General features: G+C 33.2%; 1 protein-coding gene across 1 annotated transcript in view; it reads right to left on the minus strand.

Moving 5' to 3' along the window:
- Positions 1–2,428: 2,428 nt before the first annotated feature.
- LOC105344797 (UPF0415 protein C7orf25 homolog) overlaps positions 2,429–24,935 on the minus strand; it is a 57,742-nt gene continuing 35,235 nt past the window's right edge. The window contains exons 3-8 of the mRNA XM_034453509.2: positions 17,694–17,931; positions 12,577–12,695; positions 11,447–12,011; positions 7,665–7,849; positions 5,544–5,624; positions 2,429–2,582 (exon numbers count right to left, since the gene is read on the minus strand). Of these exons, the coding sequence (XP_034309400.2) occupies positions 2,493–2,582; positions 5,544–5,624; positions 7,665–7,849; positions 11,447–12,011; positions 12,577–12,695; positions 17,694–17,931 (1,278 nt within the window). The 3' untranslated portion in view covers positions 2,429–2,492. The remainder of the gene's footprint in view (positions 2,583–5,543; positions 5,625–7,664; positions 7,850–11,446; positions 12,012–12,576; positions 12,696–17,693; positions 17,932–24,935) is intronic.

Here is a 24,935-nt window from a genome sequence, read left to right on the forward strand (position 1 = left end):
GCTCTAGCGCGCGTTACTCAATTTGTATGCACACACCGCTGCAGTTATGAGACTATATCTTTCAAAAAATAATGATTCAATGCTTAATTGTCAGTTACATTTTTGTTTAATATATTCTATGATTTATAACTGTTTGACCGACGTGAAAAATTGCTCTTTCGCAACATCCTTGTACAATGTATTTGGCGTAGAACTTTGGGGATTTCTACATAAAAGGCAACAGTCTGCCTTGGCAAGGGTCTTGGCAGCATATAGGTAGTTTAGCTATCCTTACTCCAAAGAATATTTTACTCTTTTTTTTAAACAGTCAATGAACTTGTTTTAATATTATGTTCCTAGATATTGACGGATGCGAAACTTTACGGCAAGGCAAGTTGACAATTTTTGCTAATTAATTAAAATCAATTGATTTGAACGAGCTTATATGACAATGTAGTACATGTACATGTATTATTTCCTGGAGATAATAAATTTTTTTTAATAGTTTTAACATTTATTAATTGTAAACAATAGAAAGCTATGAATTGAGTTATTTTTCTTGGACCCAAAAGGCCACCTTTCTCAAAATATCTTTATACATACAGGATGAAATGAAATACCGCCATAGTAAATTGACCCCCAAAAAAATCGAAGAAAAAAAATTATGGAATTTATTTCATTTTGCATGTACTTAATCTTTGATTTATGAGCTCTCATGAAATTCCCTTTTATCTAAAAAAAAAAAAAAGAAAAGAAAAAAGAAAAGAAAGAATAACCACACTGGATATATGCATAATTATTTATGGTTCACATTCAATTCCCATAAACTTTTAGCTGCGCCTTTTTGAAAGTTATCAAAATATACGGCGCAGTAAGGTACATTTTTTCTTCTTCTGCTTGTCAATGTATTTTATCACAATCTTTAAAATATGAACGGAAAAAATGTACTTCAATGCGCTCATACTTAACTTCTAAGGACGTTGGATGCTGCGATGAAACGTCTTTAGGTTCTTTTCCAAAGTATTTTTTAAAAATCTTCTCACATGTCTTCACCAAAATTCAAAACAAAATTTTGGGGTCTATATTCTTCATTCGACGCTACGGTGTGTTTAATATGACCTTTTTTAAACTGAAAGTGCAAATTGCACATCAATCGCTTTCCCCTCTTTAATTTTTTATCGGATTGAACTATGGCATCAAATACAAATTTATACTATTTAAAATAAATAAGATTAAAATTATCATATAGAAAAATGTTCCAATTTCTTCACCTAATTGATATTTTGACCTTTTTGCACTGATGAAACGCTATTTTTCTCCCTTAACAATTTAACATGCAATGACATTTTTTAAAGTCTCAAACTTTTTCTCAAATTATGATAGGCTTGTCAGAAAAATCTTATTAATTCAAAAAATAAAACCAAAAGTATGGGTCTATTATGTAGAATTTGAGCTATGGCATGATGTAAGCTAATTTTAGCTATAAATTGGGATTCATTTTTCCTTGCCTTTTATGAATATAAGTTAAATTTGCAAATATGTGTCGATAGATTTTGAAAAATTGTAAAAATAAGTGTTTCGTAACAAAATGAAGATATCCTAATGCACATGCTATCTGGAAATTTTGGTCTACACTGAAAATAAGAAAACTAAAGTGACGGGACTCTAGAACAACCGAGTTAAGAAAAATGTTCATTTTCTTCTTAAAAACCTTCCGCCACATAGTATAGTCCCCTAGTAAACTCTGTAAATACATAATTTTTCCTTTACTATTTTATTCAATATAGTTAAATTGGCATTATAAAATATGAATTTATGAGTACAATCAATTTATGATCCATAATTTCCAAAACAGAGGTGACCAAAAATGGCTACCCAAAAACAGAGGATCGAACCTCTTAAAATGTACCACGTGACATACATTCCGATAAGCGTGTTCAATGTGACTATATATGCTATAAGCCTTCATTTATGCTACTACAATATTTGCCAGTTGTATATTTTAACGGCCGTTATTTCTGATTGGCAAGTTTTCCCTTATTTTGGTGGATTTTGGCTATAAACAATGTCACATGATATGTAAACGAGTGTTGTACGATTCGCTTAATTCATTGTATACTCAGTACATATCGTCTATTGCACTAAGGCCACACATTCTATTTACTTTAATTCATTGAAACGGCAGGGGCGCAAATCAGAACGAGATTCATTGCAACTTGATCTACAAAATCATTGAAAATATTTCAACCATTACAACCCACTAATCAGGATCAGTCATTTCTATTCACTTTCATTTGAAAATTATCAAGGTCATGGCATGTTTTCTATAAAATAAAGTATAAAAAGGAAAAGTTTACATTTTGTATTGGATATCATCCTATACAACATACATTTGACTCTTTTTAAGTTCTGATTTTTTCATGTTCGTTAGCAAACATAACAACAGATATTCTTCTATTCGTATTTAATCATTCTATACAAGTTGTTATATTTGCAAAGAAAAAAATAACAATTTAGTTATCACGTGACAATGGAATAGCATTCTTCTCTTTCTCCTCAGTTAGTGCCCTTGATGGATGCAGATGCACAGCAAATGAAACTCCCTGTAACAGAAGAGTGCATATAAATATGATTAAATTATACTCATTTCATTAGAGTTACTTCATCAAATATCAGTACTATAACACAAGGCAATTGATTATACTCTCACTGATAAAATAACTTAAATCATATGATGTTATTATTAATGACACGCAACATTTGAAACATTACAATTCATTACTTGAGAACTTTCATATGAGATTTAATTTCCATGTAAAATTGCGAGAGGCGATCCTTGCGGATCTTAGAATCTCACTTTTATTTTTCAGCTAGTTTTGAGCTTTGAGAAATTAAAACAAACAAATGGTGATCGCGATTTAATATTCTTGCGATTTGATACAGCGGAATCGCGGAATTAGGTACTTGCATAAAATAACGAAATTACAGTAAAGTAAACTTGATGTTGTGATATCTATACTATAGTGCAGTGGTGTGATAACATACTTGCTACTGTAAGGTGATAGGTAAACCTCAAGTACTATAATTGTAATGACTACTGTAAGGTGATAGGTATACCGCAAGTACTGCTGTAAGGTGATAGGTAAACCTCAAGTACTATAATTGTAATGACTACTGTAAGGTGATAGGTATACCGCAAGTACTGCTGTAAGGTGATAGGTAAACCTCAAGTACTATAATTGTAATGACTACTGTAAGGTGATAGGTATACCTCAAGCACTGCTGTAAGGTGATAGGTAAACCTCAAGTACTATAATTGTAATGACTACTGTAAGGTGATAGGTATACCTCAAGTACTGCTGTAAGGTGATAGGTATACCGCAAGTACTGCTGTAAGGTGATAGGTAAACCTCAAGTACTATAATTGTAATGACTACTGTAAGGTGATAGGTATACCGCAAGTACTGCTGTAAGGTGATAGGTATACCTCAAGTACTGCTGTAAGGTGATAGGTATACCTCAAGTACTGCTGTAAGGTGATAGGTAAACCTCAAGTACTATAATTGTAATGACTACTGTAAGGTGATAGGTATACCTCAAGTACTGCTGTAAGGTGATAGGTATACCTCAAGTACTGCTGTAAGGTGATAGGTAAACCTCAAGTACTATAATTGTAATGACTACTGTAAGGTGATAGGTATACCGCAAGTACTGCTGTAAGGTGATAGGTATACCTCAAGTACTGCTGTAAGGTGATAGGTATACCTCAAGTACTGCTGTAAGGTGATAGGTAAACCTCAAGTACTATAATTGTAATGACTACTGTAAGGTGATAGGTATACCTCAAGTACTGCTGTAAGGTGATAGGTATACCTCAAGTACTGCTGTAAGGTGATAGGTATACCTCAAGTACTGCTGTAAGGTGATAGGTAAACCTCAAGTACTATAATTGTAATGACTACTGTAAGGTGATAGGTATACCGCAAGTACTGCTGTAAGGTGATAGGTAAACCTCAAGTACTATAATTGTAATGACTACTGTAAGGTGATAGGTATACCGCAAGTACTGCTGTAAGGTGATAGGTAAACCTCAAGTACTATAATTGTAATGACTACTGTAAGGTGATAGGTATACCGCAAGTACTGCTGTAAGGTGATAGGTAAACTTCAAGTACTATAATTGTAATGACTACTGTAAGGTGATAGGTATACCGCAAGTACTGCTGTAAGTTGATAGGTAAACCTCAAGTACTATAATTGTAATGACTACTGTAAGGTGATAGGTATACCGCAAGTACTGCTGTAAGGTGATAGGTATACCTCAAGTACTGCTGTAAGGTGATAGGTATACCTCAAGTACTGCTGTAAGGTGATAGTTAAACCTCAAGTACTATAATTGTAATGACTACTGTAAGGTGATAGGTATACCTCAAGTACTGCTGTAAGGTGATAGGTATACCTCAAGTACTGCTGTCAGGTGATAGGTAAACCTCAAGTACTATAATTGTAATGACTACTGTAAGGTGATAGGTATACCTCAAGTACTGCTGTAAGGTGATAGGTATACCTCAAGTACTGCTGTAAGGTGATAGGTAAACCTCAAGTACTATAATTGTAATGACTACTGTAAGGTGATAGGTATACCGCAAGTACTGCTGTAAGGTGATAGGTATACCTCAAGTAGTGCTCTACTGTGGTAAGTGTACCTGATGCTGTACTTTGATAATGATTGATAGGTATACCTTATAAACTTTGTACTGCTGTGCATGTAATATGATGTTTACCCAGTGCAGTACTGAGATATCTTTAACTGATGCATTGTTGTTATAACTGTACCTAATGTTTTGCTGAATTTAATATAGACATACGTTATGCTGAAATAACATCACCTCATCTTTTGTGGTATTGTGATAAGTATACCATATGCTTTAATAAGTTTACCTAATGTTCTGATGTAATAACTTGACCTAATGATGCTGTGTATTGTGATTGCTTTACCTGATGTATTGTGATAAGTTTATCTGATGCTGTGATGTAAATAATAATGTAGATTCCTAATTAAACACAAAAAATTAATATTCGTGTAAAATCGCGAGAAGCAACCCTCAAAAATTTAAAAATCTTGCTTTTATTTTTCAGACAGTTTTTAACTATAGGAAATTATTTTAAAAAATTTAAAAAAGTGGAATCGCGGAATTAAGTACTCACGTAAAATAAAGAATTTACAGTATACATCATGATATGCCTATGATACTTGATGCTGTGGTAACAATACCTGATACTATACTATGATTAGTGTGTCTGTTGTTATAACTGATGCTGTGTTATAAGAATACCTCATGCTATGCTTACTATACTTGATGCTATTGTAATAACTATACATGATGACCTGTCCCCAGGGCCATAAAACTTAGACAAGCTCACTTTTGATCTCAGTCTCACTTTTCCATTACATGCTCCTTTTGTAAAAGTGAGACTTAGATAAAAAGTAAGCTAGTCTAAGTTTTATGACCCCAGGGCCAGATGTGCTAAGTGTTCCCAATGCTGTGCTTTAATAAGAATACCTGATGCTGTGCTGCCCTCACAAAGCTGGAGTTAGCCGTCACTGTCACTGCCTGCAGTTTGTCTCCTGTCCCAAATATCACCTACAAACAAGACAGCCGGTTATTTATACTTAACTTTTTTCATTTTAAACAAGCTATTTGGAAATATTTTTTTTTCATGAGATTTTTCATGAAGGAATTAAATGGACAAGTAAATATTCTTTATTTCACTGAAATAACAATTTTTATGTGTGATATCAAATGTGTACATACCAAAAGATGTGCATCAGAAAATGTAATTTAGCTTATTAATAAGATGTGTTTTTGTTTAGCAATGTGCTCTATATTTAATGTTACAGTGACAGTTTGGATCCAATGACATTAACCACTGTTTAATTAGTCCTTTGACCTTAGAGATACAAGTTATGGGAATGATCAAGTTGTGGACTTCTAGACTGAAGGACAGAAAGAATAAATTCTTCAGGACTTTAATCTCGAGCTTCAAAGGCATTTTGCTAATCAGTAAAATAAAAGAGGTTATTCATGATATCTTTAAATCAGTCCTTTAGATTTCAGAAAAGAGTGGTTTCCATTGGCATATATGAAGCTTTGATCATTTGTAATAAAATGGTGTAGGATACATGTTTTCTCATTGAATTGCCCACTTGTACAATACATAAAAGAATAATCTGCATGATTTTCTAAAGGACCAGTGCAGGTTCTAATTAACAGACAATCTTAATTACGTAATGCAACTATAGATATACAACTATACGTCTAGCGACCTCATCAACTAGACACATACATTGGATGGCATCTCTCGTCACCAAGGAGCAACAATTACTGATACCAATCATCAATCACGCCACAAAATAATACATGTAATATCCCATCTCTGTTATTCTCTGAAGTGAAAAGACTCTGATAAAGCATGACTCCATATACACGCATCTGTTATCCCTGGACGGCTATTGATTGCAATATCATGCCTTGTCTTTTCACTGGTTGGCTTGCTTTTAATGTGTCGATATTGAAACTGTACAAAACACTCATTGTGATCCTCCACTGAGAGAGATATTGGTATCAAACATGAAAGCATTTTTTTCTGGTCTATTATTGGTGCTCTAAGGTTTCTCATTACTAATGATATTGCTTTAAAAGCTTTACTTTCATTTACAAGCATCCTGAAGGGGTGGATTGTGGGGATATGGTAAATTAGGCCCAAACACCATTAACTGTAAATATAACTTTAAAAATTCCATTACTTTCAAAATGTTATCAATATTCTGAAAATTTCAAATGGTACAATATTTGACAAAAATGCAGTCTAATATTCTTGTAAAGCTCAAGCTTGTAAAAATCCAAGCTTCGGGTTTAAACTTGAGACTTGAAGATCAATATCATATGCTAAAGATTGAACTTATTGCTCTACGCTGGCTGTTAAACATCAAGGTTTGAATGACAAAAATTATAATAGTACCGGTATTGATTCCATTGAGTTTTTTTTTTTTTTTTTTTAAAAAGGATGTCACAATATGGAGATGTCCCATACCTCCCTACATCACAATTTTAAATAGGTATAACATTTGTAATACTTAAAAAATTATACAAACATGCATCTTTTAAAACATTCAACATCTAAAGTGTTGCTTATTAGAACCTTTTAACAAGGCCTTGGGCTTTCAGTAGGACATACCAAATCTGGTTGATTTCAAAGAGCAACGGCTGAGTGGCCTACAGTGGAATAGATAGGCCTACATCAAATTGCTGTTTGATACAGACTAGCGGTACCCAAAGTCCAAGTTCTTGTTAAAATGGTTTTGTTTTAAGTTGTTGTCAGTTCATGGTCTTGAGGCCTGGTGTTAAAAAACTCCAGACCCTACGAGATCACTGATCTTAATTGCCATGATCATAAGTCTGTTTCTTTTAACCTTACATGTATTATATATATAGTTTTCATAGAAGCCTTTCATTTTTAAAGTTCTCTGTTGGAGAAAAAGGGAAATAGTTATGCAAAAACCATCCTATATCATACATTTATACAAACAGGGGAAAATAAGGTTTTAATCATGTACTAGTTAGAACTATTTTGATTTTTAATGGCTAAGCTTTAAAATCCATGATTTTATGTGTTTGACTGACCTTTGACCTGTCCCTTATCTTCAGAGAGTATGGCATGTCCTTGGTCCTGTCCGAGGGGTCATCTTCCACTATTGTCACCCTAGACAGAAGATCTTCCGCCCGCTTCTTCTCCCCTGGGCCTCCTAAGGTGTCCAGAATGGACCGAAAGTCATCTAGAGCAGTCTGACACACATACATCTTTTTTCCTGCGCACAAAAAAGGTAAAAAGTTAGGATGACTGTGCATTGTTATAGTATTTTTCCTTTGTTAAATCAATTTTTAGACCTCCTTAAAAAAGTTGATTTCTAACCCTCTTCTAAGCATCACCATGAGAAATAATATGACTTTTTTTTAGTTCTCAATCTGATCAAGTATTTGCTGATTTATTTACTTGTTACACAGCAAAAAAATTAATTTCCCTACCAAACAAGCTAAGGTTTAAATATAGGGAGGAAAGAGGGCAAATGAACAATTTTTAACGGTGGCCTATAAGAAGTCTACAGTTTAAGTGAAATGCACAAAATTATTAGCAGTCCTGTTGGAGTTTATAGGCTTCTTTAGTTGAGGCTTTAATTCAATTCCACGAACTGAAATCTCTTTTCTGTATATAGTTGTAAATTTACAGATTAGTACAGTAGTTACTAGCAAGTTTATTTTGCCCTCTCAAATTCTCACAACTATGATAAACTGATCATTTTGGATAAAAGCCAGCTTGGACATTCTAAAAATAATTAATAATGGGGCAAAAACAGAACAAAAATAAAACAGGGGTGAAAATTTCCCTGTAAACATTAGTAATTTATTCCTGCAAGAGTTATGTATCTTATAAGGCATTGCACCTTAAGTAATCAACCACCATTTTTATATCCCAATAGAGGCCTCAGCAAGAGTAGTTAGAATCTACCATCACATTTGTGGTTTAATCAAGACAAGTGGAATCAAATTTCGTTATTCAATAAAATTGCATTAAACAACCACAAAAATGTTAAAATAGCAAATGTGATTACATCCTATCTATAACCTCTATGGGTGTCATCATTTAGAGCAGTGTTATATTTCATTACATCATTCCAAGTATGAAATATTTTCCACCATTAAAAAAACCTCAATCAATTGATTAAGAAAAAACGCCCAAGAATGTGTAATGATTGATCCTAAATGGAATACGAGAGTCATTTTTTTTTCAATGTTATATATAATAGTGAAAAATGGTTGAACAACTTGCTATTCTTTCATTAATTTTTACAGCTTTGATTCAAAATATTTTTAGTAAATTAATTGACAAAGCTCTGATTTTTGTTAATGGAATGTAGTTATCAGTGACTGATTCTATTAATCTCCTACCATGGGATTGAACACTGACATTATGGGAATGTCAGAGTGTAGTATTTAACCCATCGCAGGCTTGACTCTATACCATTTATTGTGACATTTTTGTTGGAAGTTTTCTACTAAATATTACCAAGCTAAACTCACTCTCTGTTAAACACATAATATAAATAACAGATCTATTGATTTGATTTAAGTTTTGTATTTCAGCCAAAAATGTCTCCTATGTTGATATGATCATATTTTGCTTTGTTATTAGAGAAATTGTTTCTCTCATCTCAACATGTCACAATTGACAACTAAAGAGTTCACTTATTAGTGACTATATTCAGCAACAAGGTTTACTGAACTGCAGTGATGGACATGTTGTTTCCACGATCACCTTCTCTGACAAGATAGCTCAGATGTTAAAGCTGCTTGGTCCGATTTTATATCAAATTTTATGCACGCTTTTAAACGATGGCTATGCTTAGTATATGTATAATTATAGACATTGCAGTAGTTTTACCCGTCAATTATGCCAAATTTCAATGAAAAGAAATACGGACAAAATTTGCTAACAAAACAAACGACATTAAAAGGTACCGCGTTATTTCGCCTCATGTTAAATTTCACCCCTGACGAGGAGACGGGTATAGTTGTATTACGAATTTGACATCGCTTTAAATAAAAGTCGAAATGATCAGACAAATTACAAATAAACATGTGTACCTTTTGTTCGCTAATATTTCCAAAGTCTGCTTTCTTTACAATCGATGCATAGCATGCGGGTTGAATAACCCCAATCATTCGGGGGACGAAACCAAGCGGTTTCCTTTTCTAAACATTCCCGTGATGCATTTTGGTTTGTTTTTTCGTTTGCCCAAAGAGAAATTATTTTTATTTACTTTGAATATTTTTAACTTTGAAAGGAGACTGATTCTTCTGGTGTAAATAGGAGAAAGTTCATAACTTTCTAAGATAAATGATTTGTATGAAAAAAAATTTGATACTGTAATTACAAATAAATCGGACCAAGCAGCTTTAAATTCAAAGTTTTGTTTTCTTTCAGTTTTACTTAAAAGGGGGGGGGGATGTTAGAATATATCACTGTGGACAGTGTTTCTTCGAAATTTCTAATAGGAAAAAGATTATATAAAAATTTGATTTGTGAGGGCTATAAAGTCCCACTCTCTCTAGTACTAAGTTCATCATCTATCGGATAATTGCGGGAAGAGGAAAAAAACCCTTCAATTTCCTGTGACCCCATTGTTAAATATGCTTCATCACGGCAATATAAGAAATGTCATCGCTAAATCGAACTCGATCAGCGTGGAGTAAGACAGAGCACGCATCCTTATTATTGATCCCCATCTGACAGAGGGGAAGAAGAAATCAGCATCATTAGGTAAAGTAAAGACTCTATAATGGTACTACGATAGTCAGCGAAAGGTCAATTATAGGCGTATAAACTTCTTTTCGTTTAAAACTTCAATCTTCTATGGTGTTAATTATCCGGCAAAGTTAAGGAAGTTTAGGAGCTGTTCCTTTAGGCTTTGGTAACAGATTATATTCAACTAACTTCATTTCTGTTGCCAAGGACCTTTAATTTGATAAGAAAATACCGGGTATGCCCTTTGTGTTTTTCATATGGAAAATAATTAAATTTTATCAATCTATATTCTTAGGTTAATGAAATGTCATTGAGTTATTAATGTTAAAAGGTCACATATCGTATACACTGTAGATTTCTTATTTTACACGAGTACTTCATTCAGCGACTCAGTCGTTTTGCATCAAATTGCAAGATTAAAAAATCGCAAACGCTGAATTCAGAATCTGCAAGACGTATTTTTCCTGATTTTACACATACATTAATTCCTCGAATTTAATTACGAATTAACGGTAATCTACTCTTCAGTAAAAGAAGGCAAGACAAGAGGAGGGATGAAGCAGTGTTTACAATGAGTCAGCTTCTTCACCGACCTAATTATGAACTACACAAACTTACTTTGTTTGATTCTAGAATTAATCTTTTTCATAACTTGACCTTTATGGTTGTTTTTGAATCAACTAACTAATGGATTGGCTTTATTGAATCTGCCTTCTTTGCACTCATATGGCACCTAAAGGAAGTATACTGTCGTAACAGCTAGATACTACTCTGATTCAGGTTGATGTTCTAGAAATCTCTATACACATTGAATATAACTAAATGACAGTCTGGAGAGCTTCCATTTCATACACATTTGGTGCGCTCATACAAACAAGCAAAAAAAATCCCATTTAATACCAATTCTTCTTCCGTTTGTCATTTGAATGTTATCTGAGCTACATGATATTTCAAATTAGCAAATCCAGGGATTTCAACTATAAAGTAATTGTAGATTTACTAAGTACTTTTCACATGCATATACTTTGCACTGTATTATATGAATAAATAGCCTAAAAGTTGATTTGTGTTGTATTCTATGGCTAAACTTTTATAACTTCACCTTGAAGAAACTTTTTCAGCTTTGGTAGAACTGGCTCTCGCCTTTCTTCTGATGCTTGCATTGCCAGAACCTTTTCTGAGAAATCAAAATGGCAGCCCCCGTTAGTTACCGAGGACACGAGGGTGATTAGAGAGGTGATGTCCAGGTTCACTTTGTCTATCACAGATGAGGACGAGGAGCAATCATCTTTACAGAGGTCCTCAGACAAACAATCAAAGGTAGGCATGGAGGAGACCAAAGATTTTACTAAATCCATGTCCCTGAATATAAAGTCCTTCTTTGACTGTAAAGAGGTAGATGGAGGTTCTTTATCACTGGATAGACCACCAGAATGTTTGACTGAGGGCTGTTTCTTGGGTTGAAACACTTCACAATGGACACTTTCACAGTCTTCCTCCAAGCTATCATCATCAGATTCTGAGGAGGATGAGGAGCCTTGGCTGTCTTCGTCCGAGGAGATACAAGCCAGACTGATCTGGTTGGCTGTTGCCTCATCAACCTCAACTCTCTCACCAGACACAGAGATTCCTAAGCCCTCCAGACAGGAAGCCATTGGATGCGTTACCTTTGAAAATGTACATACTGGGTAAATAAAGATTATACTTGAAAAAAAGGTAAATAAATGCAATGATTTTTTTTATATATATCAAATCTTTCAAGGATGTAAAGCAATCATTGATCAATTTCATCATTTATGAGATACTCATCATCTCATTCATACTTAACTAAGATCCCAAAAATGTAAAAATTTCCTCATATTTCTTACACTATGCAAAAAAAAAAATTAGGGTTAAAGGTGCGGTCACACGATGCGATTTTTCATCAGATTTTCAATCGACTTGCTCAGATGAGGTGGTCACATGATACAATTTTACAATCGATTTTCGATTAATAAAACCTATTCAATATTTTTGTTTCATGGGAAAAAGTCATTGTGACGACATAATTCTCACCAGAGAGTCGATTTAAAATCGGAAGCACTTCAAATTTTCAATCGACTTCAGACTTTGCTTTCGACTTTAGACTTAGGTGGTCACATGGTACGATTTTAGTTGAAAGCGAATCGGATAAGAAAATCAGATGGAACATCGTATCATCTGTCACTGCACGTTAAGATGTGGAAAAAATACCTGATTGTAAAAGGCAAAATGGATGTGAGGATTCTGGAAGTTAACAGGGTGGTGACTGGAACAGCGGAGATAATCCTTGGCCTGTCTGACTAGATCTCGCTCCCCAAACTGTCCTTTTCCTACAAACCAATCAAAAAAACTAAATTAAAACATTTCCAAAGAACTAGTGAATTTAAAAATCAAAGTACTGAAGAACTGACAGGAGTTGATTTTGTTGATGTTTATTTATTTTAAAATCAATGATATGTTATTTTGCATAACAAGTACATGTAGTTTCTAATTTGAATTACGCACATTTTTATGATATGAATTTTTGGACTTCGTTTCTCTATTTGAGAAACCCCCATATGAATCATGTAAATAATATTTAAAAATAAAATTAATTCAATCAAACTATGTATCAGTAATAGAAATATTTCTCGAAAATTGTATGGATCCAAGCAATATTGAACTCTATTCTCGTTCAACCAAACGCTCGGCTGACACTGTAAATCTCCGACAAGGATTTACGGAGACAGCCGAGCGTCGAGTTGAACAAGACTATATTGAACTCTGGCGTAGGAATACATACGACTACAAAAAATATTTAAATTGTTCGTACCATTTAAAATCTGACTATTTTCAAGGTATTTATAAATAAGTTTAATTCCTTGAAAAACAATGCTTTAGCATACATTACATCAAATTTATCAATTATTTTCAAGAACTAAGTCTTGTCAGCGGCAATGATTTGTGCTGAGGTCCAAACACTGTTTCACTTTCAGTTTGTCTGAGTAACTGCATAGGAGAGTTGATTAAAATCAACTCCCAAAAAGTGAGGGAATGATTTTATGAACATGTATACATGTAATTATATACTTTGAATTAATTAACATATAACCTTTAATAGATTTAGAATAGGTCAGACAACTGAATTAAGAGAATGTGTGTGATCATCAACAACTTATGAAAAAAATTGTGTGCATGTGTATCATGTATATCAACAATTTATAAATTAAGGCTGAGAGAGAGAGAGAGAGAGAGAGAGAGAGAGAGAGATATGTTTGTAAAGATAGGAATACTTCACTTGACCAATAAAGACACATAGTACATTAAAGTGTTATTTTGTTGAGAAAATTCAAGCTAAACTTTGGATAATGACAAAGTCTAATTCAGTTACTGGTGAATGTCAGTAAATTACACAGTAAATTACAAAAAGATCTAATTGATTTAATTACTTTCAGGGCACAATCCTTTCTCTACTGTCTTGTCACAAGTTTAAATTAAATTGTGTTCCCCAAAACCAAAATAAAAAGAGACTCTAATTTAATTCCCAAAAGCTACCTCACAACAAAAACTTGAAATTGACTTTTTCATTTGTTCATTTGCAGAATGAAACAAATTGTCAATTTGCTCTCTACCTACAGGAAAGATAGAAATAGCAATCAATAGATGTTAGTGCACAGAATCCCTACATACAGTATAAAGATAAATATCGTTTTAAATGTCAGCCAGTTTCAATCACGGCTTTTTCATCTACCAATTTGCTGGTCCAATAAACATTTGATTTGGGGTAATACTTTGCAAAAGTTGTTTCCCTTTGCAGGGTTAACCCAACCGAAAGGTCAAAAGGGGAAATACCCAACTTTTCCCTGCAACCAAATATTCTTGTGTCCTAGCTGTGATAGAATCTCATTGAATTTCATTTATTCCCTAGATATGTGGGTTACCCCATTTTTGGTCTATTCATCCTCAAACACCATAATGATAATGTTGTACATATAAATAAATGCATTCCTGTTTTTTGAGGGAGTGGGTTGCTCAAATTTGGCAAAATTTAAAAGATGGAAATTTAATTTTTGGTTTTTATGGATTTAATTGGGATTATTTAAAATTTTCTACAATAAACAATAAAACTTCATATTGACAGCTTTATTTTTGATGAATTTATATTCATTTTACCCTATAAAAACTATTTTAAGCCAAAATAAGCACCATGCATAAGCAGAGACATAAATAACAGATTGGCAGCTGATCGAAATCTCGCGAAATCCCGCAGTCCCTTTTGTAAAGTGTTCCCAGTTTAAATCAGTATATCTTTCTAATAAACAATTATATCGAAATATAAACAGCTAAAACCTATCACCAAACCATTCAAAATATTATATTTTCATGAGTTTATGTCTGATATGAACAATATTAAAAGAGGAGTTTTAGGAGGCAGTTAGCTACCCGTCGTCCGAGATTTCGCCGATGTTTTATAGCTGGCTTAATAGTTTCTATATATTAATCTTATTTTTCAATTTTTTGTTTCAAAAATGTCTAAAACCTATGCACAATTTTCATTAAAACAATATACTTTTGGTTTAAGATCATTATCTCAGTTCACTAAAATGTAGTTTTCAAAGTAAGGTTGGTCCCGTACCATTTTTATACAACAAAACACTGCAATGGCGGAGTTGCCAATCTCTGTTATTTATGTCTCTGGCATAATTAACCTACCATGCAGTAAACATATTTATCATAATAAAACTACAACTCATTTATTATATCATACACTCACATATATAACTTAGAGAATTTTTATCATGATTCCTTTTATCCAATACTCTTGCAGACAATTAATGTATTGTTTGTTAAATCTGCATAGTGCTTATGCCATTAAGATTTACTTCTCTATCCCAGACCAACACTGGAGTTCCATTTATGAGGAGCTGAAATCTCTCCATGATGGTGGTTGTCGATCCGATCAAGTCCAATATACTAATTTTAAGGCACAGTAACATACTGATGTACCAATTAATTTACACCCATAACATATAGCACAAACACTAATTTCATCATTTCAAGGTCCTAACGAGAAGAATCTACAGCATATGTGGGAGGGACATGAAAAGAAAATCAACACCATCATTTTCAATAATCAGAACAAAACAATTTCCAATATTTAGCCCCTTCTCTCTCTCTCATAAAATGTGGACATTAAAAACATGCTCTATGACGGAAACAAATCTCCATCTCCCGCCATTAACTCATCTCTTGTGTTCCCGATTCCATGATTCAGTGAAGGCTAATTCCTGACCACAGCGACGATTGCGTTAAAGGTTTTGTGCACTAACATACAAATGAGTGCTTATTAATTCCTGGGAGAGCCTTTGTTAGCACCTCTAGGCTGTTTATAACAGGGAGACCGTACACTGTATTTGCTTTGCTGATGAATTCCATAATGCCTCCCTTCTCTAAGCATATTTGCTGTATTAATATGAATGTCACATTTGCAATTCTCCTCACTTTATCATGTTTACTCTGTGATAATGCTGTTTGAATTTCTAAAACCAAGCATCAAAAATTGGACAGATTAGTTAGTCAGGGTGACTTTAGGTGGCCTCGACACATCAATACATTATGTGATGAAATGATGAAGTATCTTTTTTTAAAAATGGTTGTACAAATAGGAGTCCAATATTGCTCTATATTATAATATCTGAATTCTTTCCAAAAGTTTGGTCCACTGGTATTTTCTTCCCCAGAAACATTTTCAGATACATAATCAAACAACCAAGAAGTACGAATTTTATCGTAACATGCAAACATTTGCATTTCCTTAAAATTTTTTCTCTATATGACTCCAGTGAATCCATTGTTTAGTTATGGACTAATCATCTTCCGAGTTCTCAACTAAAGAATGACAGGACGAGACAGCCATCCAATAAGTTGGTATAATAATAAAGTCAATATAAAGCCTTATACATCCCCTATTTAAATAACTGAACCTCATGATTGGGTCTCAGTTTAGATTGACGAAAAACCAATAACGAAGAAATTACTGGAGTGAGATCTCGGAATCATTTCTATTTGTGCCCCGTGGGCACCCAGAGGCCACAAAAAATCTCTCAACATTATTCTCTACCTTTTAAGACCATTAAGAAAGCTGGATGCTCTTGGCCATTTTAGGCCATATTTACCTCCTTCAGATGAAGAGCTCTGTTATAATAAAGACAAATATACAGTAAAATGCTCAAATTTTAAAGCTTAATTATAAAAGTATTTTGATTTTTTCTTTATCAAATATTAGTTTTATATAGCTAAATCATGTCTTATTAAATTTTCAAATTTTTTTTTGTTTGAGGCTGAATTGACGGTTGATATGTTGCACATCCAGTTTACTTAATAGGCAACTTTACAGGCATGTGCATGTTCTTGGCTTGCAACAAAATCAAAGTGCAATGTAACTAATTGCTAAGGGGCTAATGCTATTCAAAATAATCCTTTCTAAAATTATTATTTGTCTTTAACTGCCCTAAAGGGACAATATTGGCTGTCATAGTAATCATGGCAACCAGAGGGAGCATTTTATGTTGAAGAAAATCTAATACTTTTGAGAATCTTCATGAAGCTTCAATAGGCTTCAGGGCTTAGTAGCAATAACAACCGACTTATAGTAGCATACGACTAGAATATTCTTGAACTTCTTTTATTTTTTTTTTGCCAATAGTTGATATCTGAAGATTTGTTCAAGAGTATAGACTTGTAGATCTTTTTAAATTTTTAAGAATATTCGAAATTTAAATTCAAACATCCTGAAAATTATATATTAAAGTTTTTCAAAACACTTGAACCATCTATAAAATTGAAATCTTTAACATGATGAAAGCAAATCGCCAGTGATGAGGGATTCCAATTCAGTGAAAACATTGTAATATTAGATTAATTTGAAATAAGGAAATGATAAAATAGTGACTTTACTATAATAGTATGTTTACAGCATTCATTACAGTTGAATAATTTTTTATTATTTCAATGACCAAAACCTGAGATATCAGTTTTAAGAAGTGAAAATTATTTTTCTTTGAAGGGGTGGAGAAGGGGTGAAATGGTGAAATTTGAGGCATATCATAGACATTAACACAACCTGCTATCCCTTTTTTACATGGCAAGCTCATTTAAAAACATCAGGGGGCTCAACATTTGATGTATATTTTGCCTATTCAATCATTGCTTCCCAGAATGATAAAACGTTTTAAAGCTTGGACTGTGAATCTTTATGATTAAATGCATACATGATCAATTATTTGTTTATGTACTGAGCTATAAACACATTACTCATAAATTGTTTCAATGACAATCGGTTAACGTACCTGCCCAAATAAGGTGCAAAGCCTGTGCTTTTCTGGCAATGACTTTGACCCAAGTATGACCTTGATTGGCGACCACATCCACCACCAGATTCTCTGTCCGGCCTTCCATGGAGAAAGGGGATAGGATCTGCACCACCCCCGGGGCATTGTAAGCTGCGTGGACACAGCCAGCAAAGTGACCGAGGTTACTGCTCTTAAAGTGGTTTCCACACACCTCCGTAGCAGGACTATTTCTCAGCTGAAGTAAACAATGGAGAAAAAGAATAACATTAATTTGGGATCGACAAATCAAATTTCTTTCTACTTCTTGAAGAATATTAAATCAAAGTTTTGCAAGTCATCGGTAAATCATTCTTTGAAAAAACAGTAAAACAAAGTTTGGAAGGATAAATCAGATTGATTTCCACCTCTTAAAGAAAAAATCAACAGTTAGAAACACATCTACCGATTATTCTTGGATGTGTTGATTGATTAGATCGTATTCAATGTGTTAATATTTCAGCCATTAATCTTGATGTCAGCTGTCAAAATAAAACCACTGAAACATCATAATTTTATTATCTTTTCTAGGATGGTATTATACCGATGGCAACTGAAAAAATTTATACTTTATCAACAAGAACTTTAAAAATTTAATTTTCCAAACCCTAATGATTGAAATATAACAATAGTTCTTTCAAAAATACAGAAGTCTACAGTTACAAAGATACTTGGTGCAACTCAAATTTTATCGTCCAGTTGATTATATGTACTCCAACAATATATTATGTCACTAGTAAAGCCCCTTTCACAATTGGCGCACGAGCAGAAGCAACAAAATATTTGTGCGACCGAAAAAATTAGATATGAATCGTAAACTGTTGCCGGAAAAAATCACATTTGAAAAAGTATTCAAAATTTATTTTCAATCTTGAAGGGTGTCTCTGCTTTTAAAATAGGGATTCTGGAAAAAAAAAAAAAAAAGGGGGGCTGGAAATGCTTGAAAATAAACAACAGTCAGGATCTAGTCAAAGTTTCAATAAAGGCATACAAAGCATCAAACTGCTTCTTTCCTTGTATAAAAGTATCGCATCAGGGCATGAAGTCTATTTGTTAATGTCAATGATTTATCAGAATTGAATATCTCTGAACATATCTGCTGTGAAACACCCCTACAATTGTGAAGATATCATTAATTTCATCAAAGCCATTAGCGGTGTTCCATTAATTTGCAATTCTTGATAAAATTATTATCCTTATCAAAACATAACATCAACACATATATATTAAATGAAAACATAGCAGGATGTTTTTGAAATTAACGGTCATGTTTGCACACATCTAACAAGTTGGAGTCAATTCTCAGACATTGTGGAATTCAAGATTTGAGACAGATTTCCAGACCAATAATATTTGCAAGATGATTGTGCTGTTGAAATGCATCTTCATTCATTCTATTTCTTACGAAAAATGTAAACATTAAGATTCCTACCATGATTATTTTTGTGAATTTGGGGGGCAGACATTTAATACTATTCCATACACATCAATCCTAAGAGAGATCTAATATCAAGATCAGGAAAACATATTCCAGCGCAGTAGTATGTTTACATATCTGTTATAGTTCATGTTACGTATCTGTTAATGTTTACGTATCTGTTATAGTTAATGTTTACATTTCTGTTACTGGCTGTTGATCATACATTTCAATGCTTTTAGAAACACATGTAATATATATGACTCTTTGAAAAAAAGGCCAGCAAGTAATTGTAACAGATGGTTAGCAACAGATGTTCGATGATACACCTAAATGTTGTCTGACCAAAATCTTGAGAGCCTGTAGAACAACATAATGTCAACATAGGTGTTGTTATGATGGCCCTCACTGCACATAAAAGTCTTCCTCCGGTCAGGTTAAAAAGGGCATTTGCCAATTATTAAGGTTTCCAACGGAAGACCTTATTGTTTTTGCTTTGTTTCTTTTTCCCTATTATTATTCTTGTTTTTTTTTCTTACGCATTTTTGTGCAGGCGATTTCTCGGAGATGGCTCAAGCGATTTTCATGAAACTTTCAGATCTGATAGATATGCATTTGAACTATTATCATATTTTTTTATTTTGATCACGTCACTTCCGTTCTCGAGATAATGACGTTTTAGCGATTTTCAGAGGGTCGGCTTTTCCAGGGATCTCCTCCTAAACGGTAAAAGATATTGAGTTCAAACTTTCAGGGATTGTAGACAAGAGATTGTAGATGTGCTATTTGGCATTCAAATTTGTTATGCTCAAAAGGCGTTAAAGCTCGCCTGGTCCCGAAAACTGAGACTAAAACAACGTCGTCATTTTTCATGGTTTCCTTTGTTTATCTCTTTTCTGAAAAATATTTTGTTAACACATGTTATGTAAAAAAAATTTATATTTACAAGACCTTTCATTTTATATCAAGAAAAAGGGGCTGGCCTATCAAATTAGGGGACTAAAGGGCTCTAAAGTTTTTTAACTGTAGCCCTTTACTGAGGGATATTTTGTTACAGGTTATAGAAGCAAATATGTTTATCTTACAGTTATGTATCCAAGCAATGTTACGATTATATCATGTGTTACGTAATTAGGGGTTTTTAGGGGCCAAAATTCGAAATTTTGATCATCAATATCTCAGAAAGGAAAAATATTTTGAAATGCAGTATAGAAGAAAAGATTCTCAGAATGATGTACTAAATAATATGCAATTTTCAAAATTTCGTTAAACGGCCCCTATAAGGAGTTAAGGGATCGGCCCCTAAAACGTTCTTTCCCATATATCTCAAGAACGGTAACGAATTTCTAAACAGTTGTTGAACAAAATGTGTTGAGATTTAAATGACCTTTTATTTGATATCAAGAAAAATGGGCTGGCCCCTCAAATTAGGGAACTAAAGGGCTCTAAAATCTTTCATCTGTAGCTCTTTACTGAGGGAAATTTAATGAAAGGCTATAGAAGCAAATATGTTTATATCTTACAGTTATGTATCCAAGTAATGTAATGATTTATTCATGTGTTATGTAATAAGGATTTTTTAGGGGCCAAGAGTCCATAAACTATGACCACCTATAACTCAAAAACGAAAATATTTTGAAATGCAGTATAGAAGAAAAGATGCTCAAAATGATGTAGTTTACAAAATGCAACCTTCAAAATTTGGTTCAGTGGCTCCAATAAGGAGATAAGGGACTCAGGCCCCTAAAACTTTTTTTCTCAGATATCTCAAGAACGGTGAAGAATTTCTAAACACTTGTTGAACAAAGCTCTTTCCCTAAAACAAAGTTGTATCTTGCCCTTAGAATGTCGACCATGTCTTTCTATTCTAAATCATGTTAAGTTGTTAAATAGCAAAATCAAGATCGACCATATTATATCTCAAATTCTAAAATCAGACGGAAGACCTCCTTGTTGCTCACAACGAGATCGTGTCTCGTTATCAATATGTTCGGACCCCATTAATGGTTGACAGTCATCAAACATTTGAAAGATGGCCAGAACATTGGTGGTTTCTCAAAGAGCAAGATCTAACTAGACAAGTTGGCTTCCCTTAGTAGCAATCTGTATGTTGCTGAAATTCATCTCAAAGTCTGACCAAAGGTTATCAAATTGATGTCCTTTATTATGTTTGTATATTTACATTTTCCTGTATCTTTGCCTGTGATAACACTACGTATCGATTTTGTACTATATAACTCTTAAAGCCAAATTGAGGCGCCAGCGGGGTTTGCTTATTATAATATTTAAATATTTAATCGTAAGATGGTTGAAAATTATAAAAATATAAGTAATAAGGAATTATTTCTTTGAATATTATGAGGTGATAATTTCGGTCGGGGCATGATCAAATCTATCATAAAGCCCATCGGGCTTTATTGGATTTGATCATGCCACGACCAAAATTATCACCTCATAATACTCAAAGAATGATTCCTTATTCCTTATAAAAATTCAAATAGCTTATAGGAAGACATTGGTGTTTAAGTGCTTGCAATGTTTACAAGCATATATTGTACTGTATACATCCCAATCCTCTAAAGCTGCCCACAAAATAAATGTGTTTTCTAAGATGTTTGTCAGTTACTGAGGGGTGCTGATTCAAAACAAACAACTCTTTTGTCTTGGGAAAACAGTACATGTGCCTAATGACCACAATAGAATTTTCCTCAAGACTGTATATTGCCAAGAAGATATATTATTTTCATATCCCTGAAACCATTACCCAATACTTATAGGGCTGCACTAAATGGGGAATATAGTATAAACATTTTAAAATTACTTCTAATTATCCATAAGAGTTTTGATGAAGCCATTAATTTATATATTGGGAATTCCAGGGGAGACAACTGGGAGTCTGGCAGTGACCATAACTTTCATTCACTGTAAGTCATAGGATGAATCTGTACCTATTAGTTGACTAAATGATGACTGAATTGATTTGAAGCTTTGCCTGATTTAGCTTGCATTTAGTAGACTTTCTTCAATTGTCACCTTTTATTTGACAGAATGGCAGAGTTTCACCAATCCTGCAAGTTACAAAGTACATTTTAAGCATGTGTTCACATTTCAATAACATGTTTCTTTGATCAAGCGACTTTTTAATTCATGCAAGTCTAGATAAGTTAAAGTGGGGACTATAATATACCATCTTGACTTCTTGATGGTCCAGACATTCTGGTCACTGAAAATCTATTTAAGCTTATTAACTATCCAAGTCTTTGTTAATTGCACTTATGAATTTCAAGAACTACATTAATTTTGCTATTACTGGTAATAATCTACATCCTTTCACTATATTGCTTCAATATCAGGTTTGAAATAGTTCACCCTCAGGATTTGAATTAATCAATAGTGAAATTTTTTTTTAAAAATCTACTAGCTAGCTTGCATCTTATGCACCAAGTTCCCTCAACAGACTGGCCTCCTAATTGTGGTATAAGATTAAGGTATGTGTTCCCATAGCAATCCTTTTCACACAGAGAGGAATAAACATAATCTTCACAATAATCATGGATATTACCAATGGTTAACCTCAATTCAAATTTTTTAGTGCAGAACCCTATGGTGCCAATTTTATAACATCGTTTACTTGATTTTTAAACTTTTAAACTTATTTAAAACTCATTGGATACTCATATCAAAGTATTGGAAATTAGCAATTAAATAATTGACTCTCCATACCATCCTCTCAACACAGAATTACTGGGTCTGAGGGAATTATAAGCAATGCAAAAAAAATATATATATAACAGCTAGAGTATTCTAAGTGCATGTTGTAACAAAAGTTATGTTCCGAAAAAAAATTGTTGGTGTTCTAGTGAGTAATTTCGACATTATTGCTCCTGTTTCCTAATTTAAGCTTTTTCAGGTGTGCTTTATTAGCTGAATATTTTTTTTTCCAAAATATTTAAAAAGACTCTTGCTGTGGGTTAGAAAATTTAAATCTACTAATAGCGACAGCAAAAAAATCTGTACTTATATCTAAACAGTTTTATTAAAGGGCCATATCTTATATAAGTTATGCTAATTTACAAATTTTCTAGATATCCTGGTAATCATTACCAATTTAATCCAGGCAGAAGGCATTATTACCAGAGTGATATTGTTCTCTAATAATAACTAACAGAAATTGGTTATATTTCTGTCTTCCTTTATCATTTGCTTAATTCATCAACTTAAAGTTCTTGTCTGCATGTATATAAGTACCATATATATCTCATAGACCTCGGACTTCTCAAATATCCTTCTCTCAAAGCATTTGCTCTCATATTGTGAGCAATAAAAAAAATGACTACAAATATTGACTAATAAACAGCACTCATTACTATTTATCTATCTCCAAAAAGCTAACGCAACAGAAAAGAAATGGCAGCAAAATGGAAATTGTTGAAACCTCATCTACCAATTAGAGACAGTACACGCAGATTCTTCCTCCAATATTTATTCTTTATGACAGGGGAGGTCAATCTTCTTCCATTTATCTCCGACAAGGGAGACAATAAAAAAGATATAATGCAAAACAAGAACATCAAAAACTACTCTGTTAGTGTCTGGTAAAAATCAAGTTTCTGTCCCTTCCAAAAGGTTCATAGCATTTTCCAAGAGAAAGCATCATTAATTTACTGTACATGTGCTTTAGGACATCTAGGATAGGCGGGGTTGGGGGGTTTGGAGAAGAAGTCAGGCCAGTTCACAAATTGTTGTTGGAACACCTATTATTCAGCATGATCAGCATCAGTCATATACTGTAAACGATATACTGTAAACGTACTACATTTGGTTGTTTATTCTATTATCGCCTTTTGGTGGAATGTGGCTTCCGCTAAATCAAGTACATCGCTAAATGCCATGCATATATGTATAAGAATAGTCACATTCAGGAATAGTTATACGCTAATTCAAATCCACGCCAACTTGTTCAAAAATCTTATTTCCACCAAATATTGTACACACCAAATATAATACGTTTACGGTATTGAAAGGCAGTAATTTTTCTTTTGCCTTCTGCAGACAAATCCTGTAGCTGTATTTCCTAGCTCTATTCTATACATTTATGTACCCAACTAATATTAAAAAAATTTGAAAATATACATTGACTGTATTTTTAATTTTTAGCCTGTTCACCTGTTGATTATGTTGTAAGATTGGAAACCTGTGAGGCTGCAAAATCAGTAATTAGTACCGCCCATGTACAGTTTTTTATGTTGTATATTAGCCCAATTCAATTTGAATTCCTAACCCTAACAATATATGGTATATCTCACCCCATCACTAAAAATACCAGTATATATGATATATATCTCTTAATAATATTACATATTTATATACCAATATATAGTCTAAACTGGACATGTATATCTGATCTGACAGGCTATTTATGAACTTAACCTGTCAATGGCCTTTGTTGATCAGCTGTTTCTGTAAATTTCCATGATGGCATTTTAGAATGTAGAACAAAATTTCGTAGACAATTTCAAGGGTGTTTGCATGTTATTTAATTCTTTTTATCTGAATAAAAACTTTACCTTTGCAATAAATTGCATGAAAATAAACTGGTAACACTTTGTAAGTATTAAGCCTTTGTATGAAAGTTATAAGTGCATGCTTAAAAATGGTATAAAACAATCAAACAAACAGAATGCTAGATATTTTTACTCTGTCATTATTAGTATTTCAATTGTGATATATTTAGTGAAGCAGATGAAAGTGTAGATCATTTGTTAAAACCAATGCACCCAGAAATT

The sequence above is a fragment of the Magallana gigas genome, chromosome 10 (assembly GCF_963853765.1).
Source record: "Magallana gigas chromosome 10, xbMagGiga1.1, whole genome shotgun sequence".
NCBI lineage: Eukaryota > Metazoa > Mollusca > Bivalvia > Ostreida > Ostreidae > Magallana > Magallana gigas.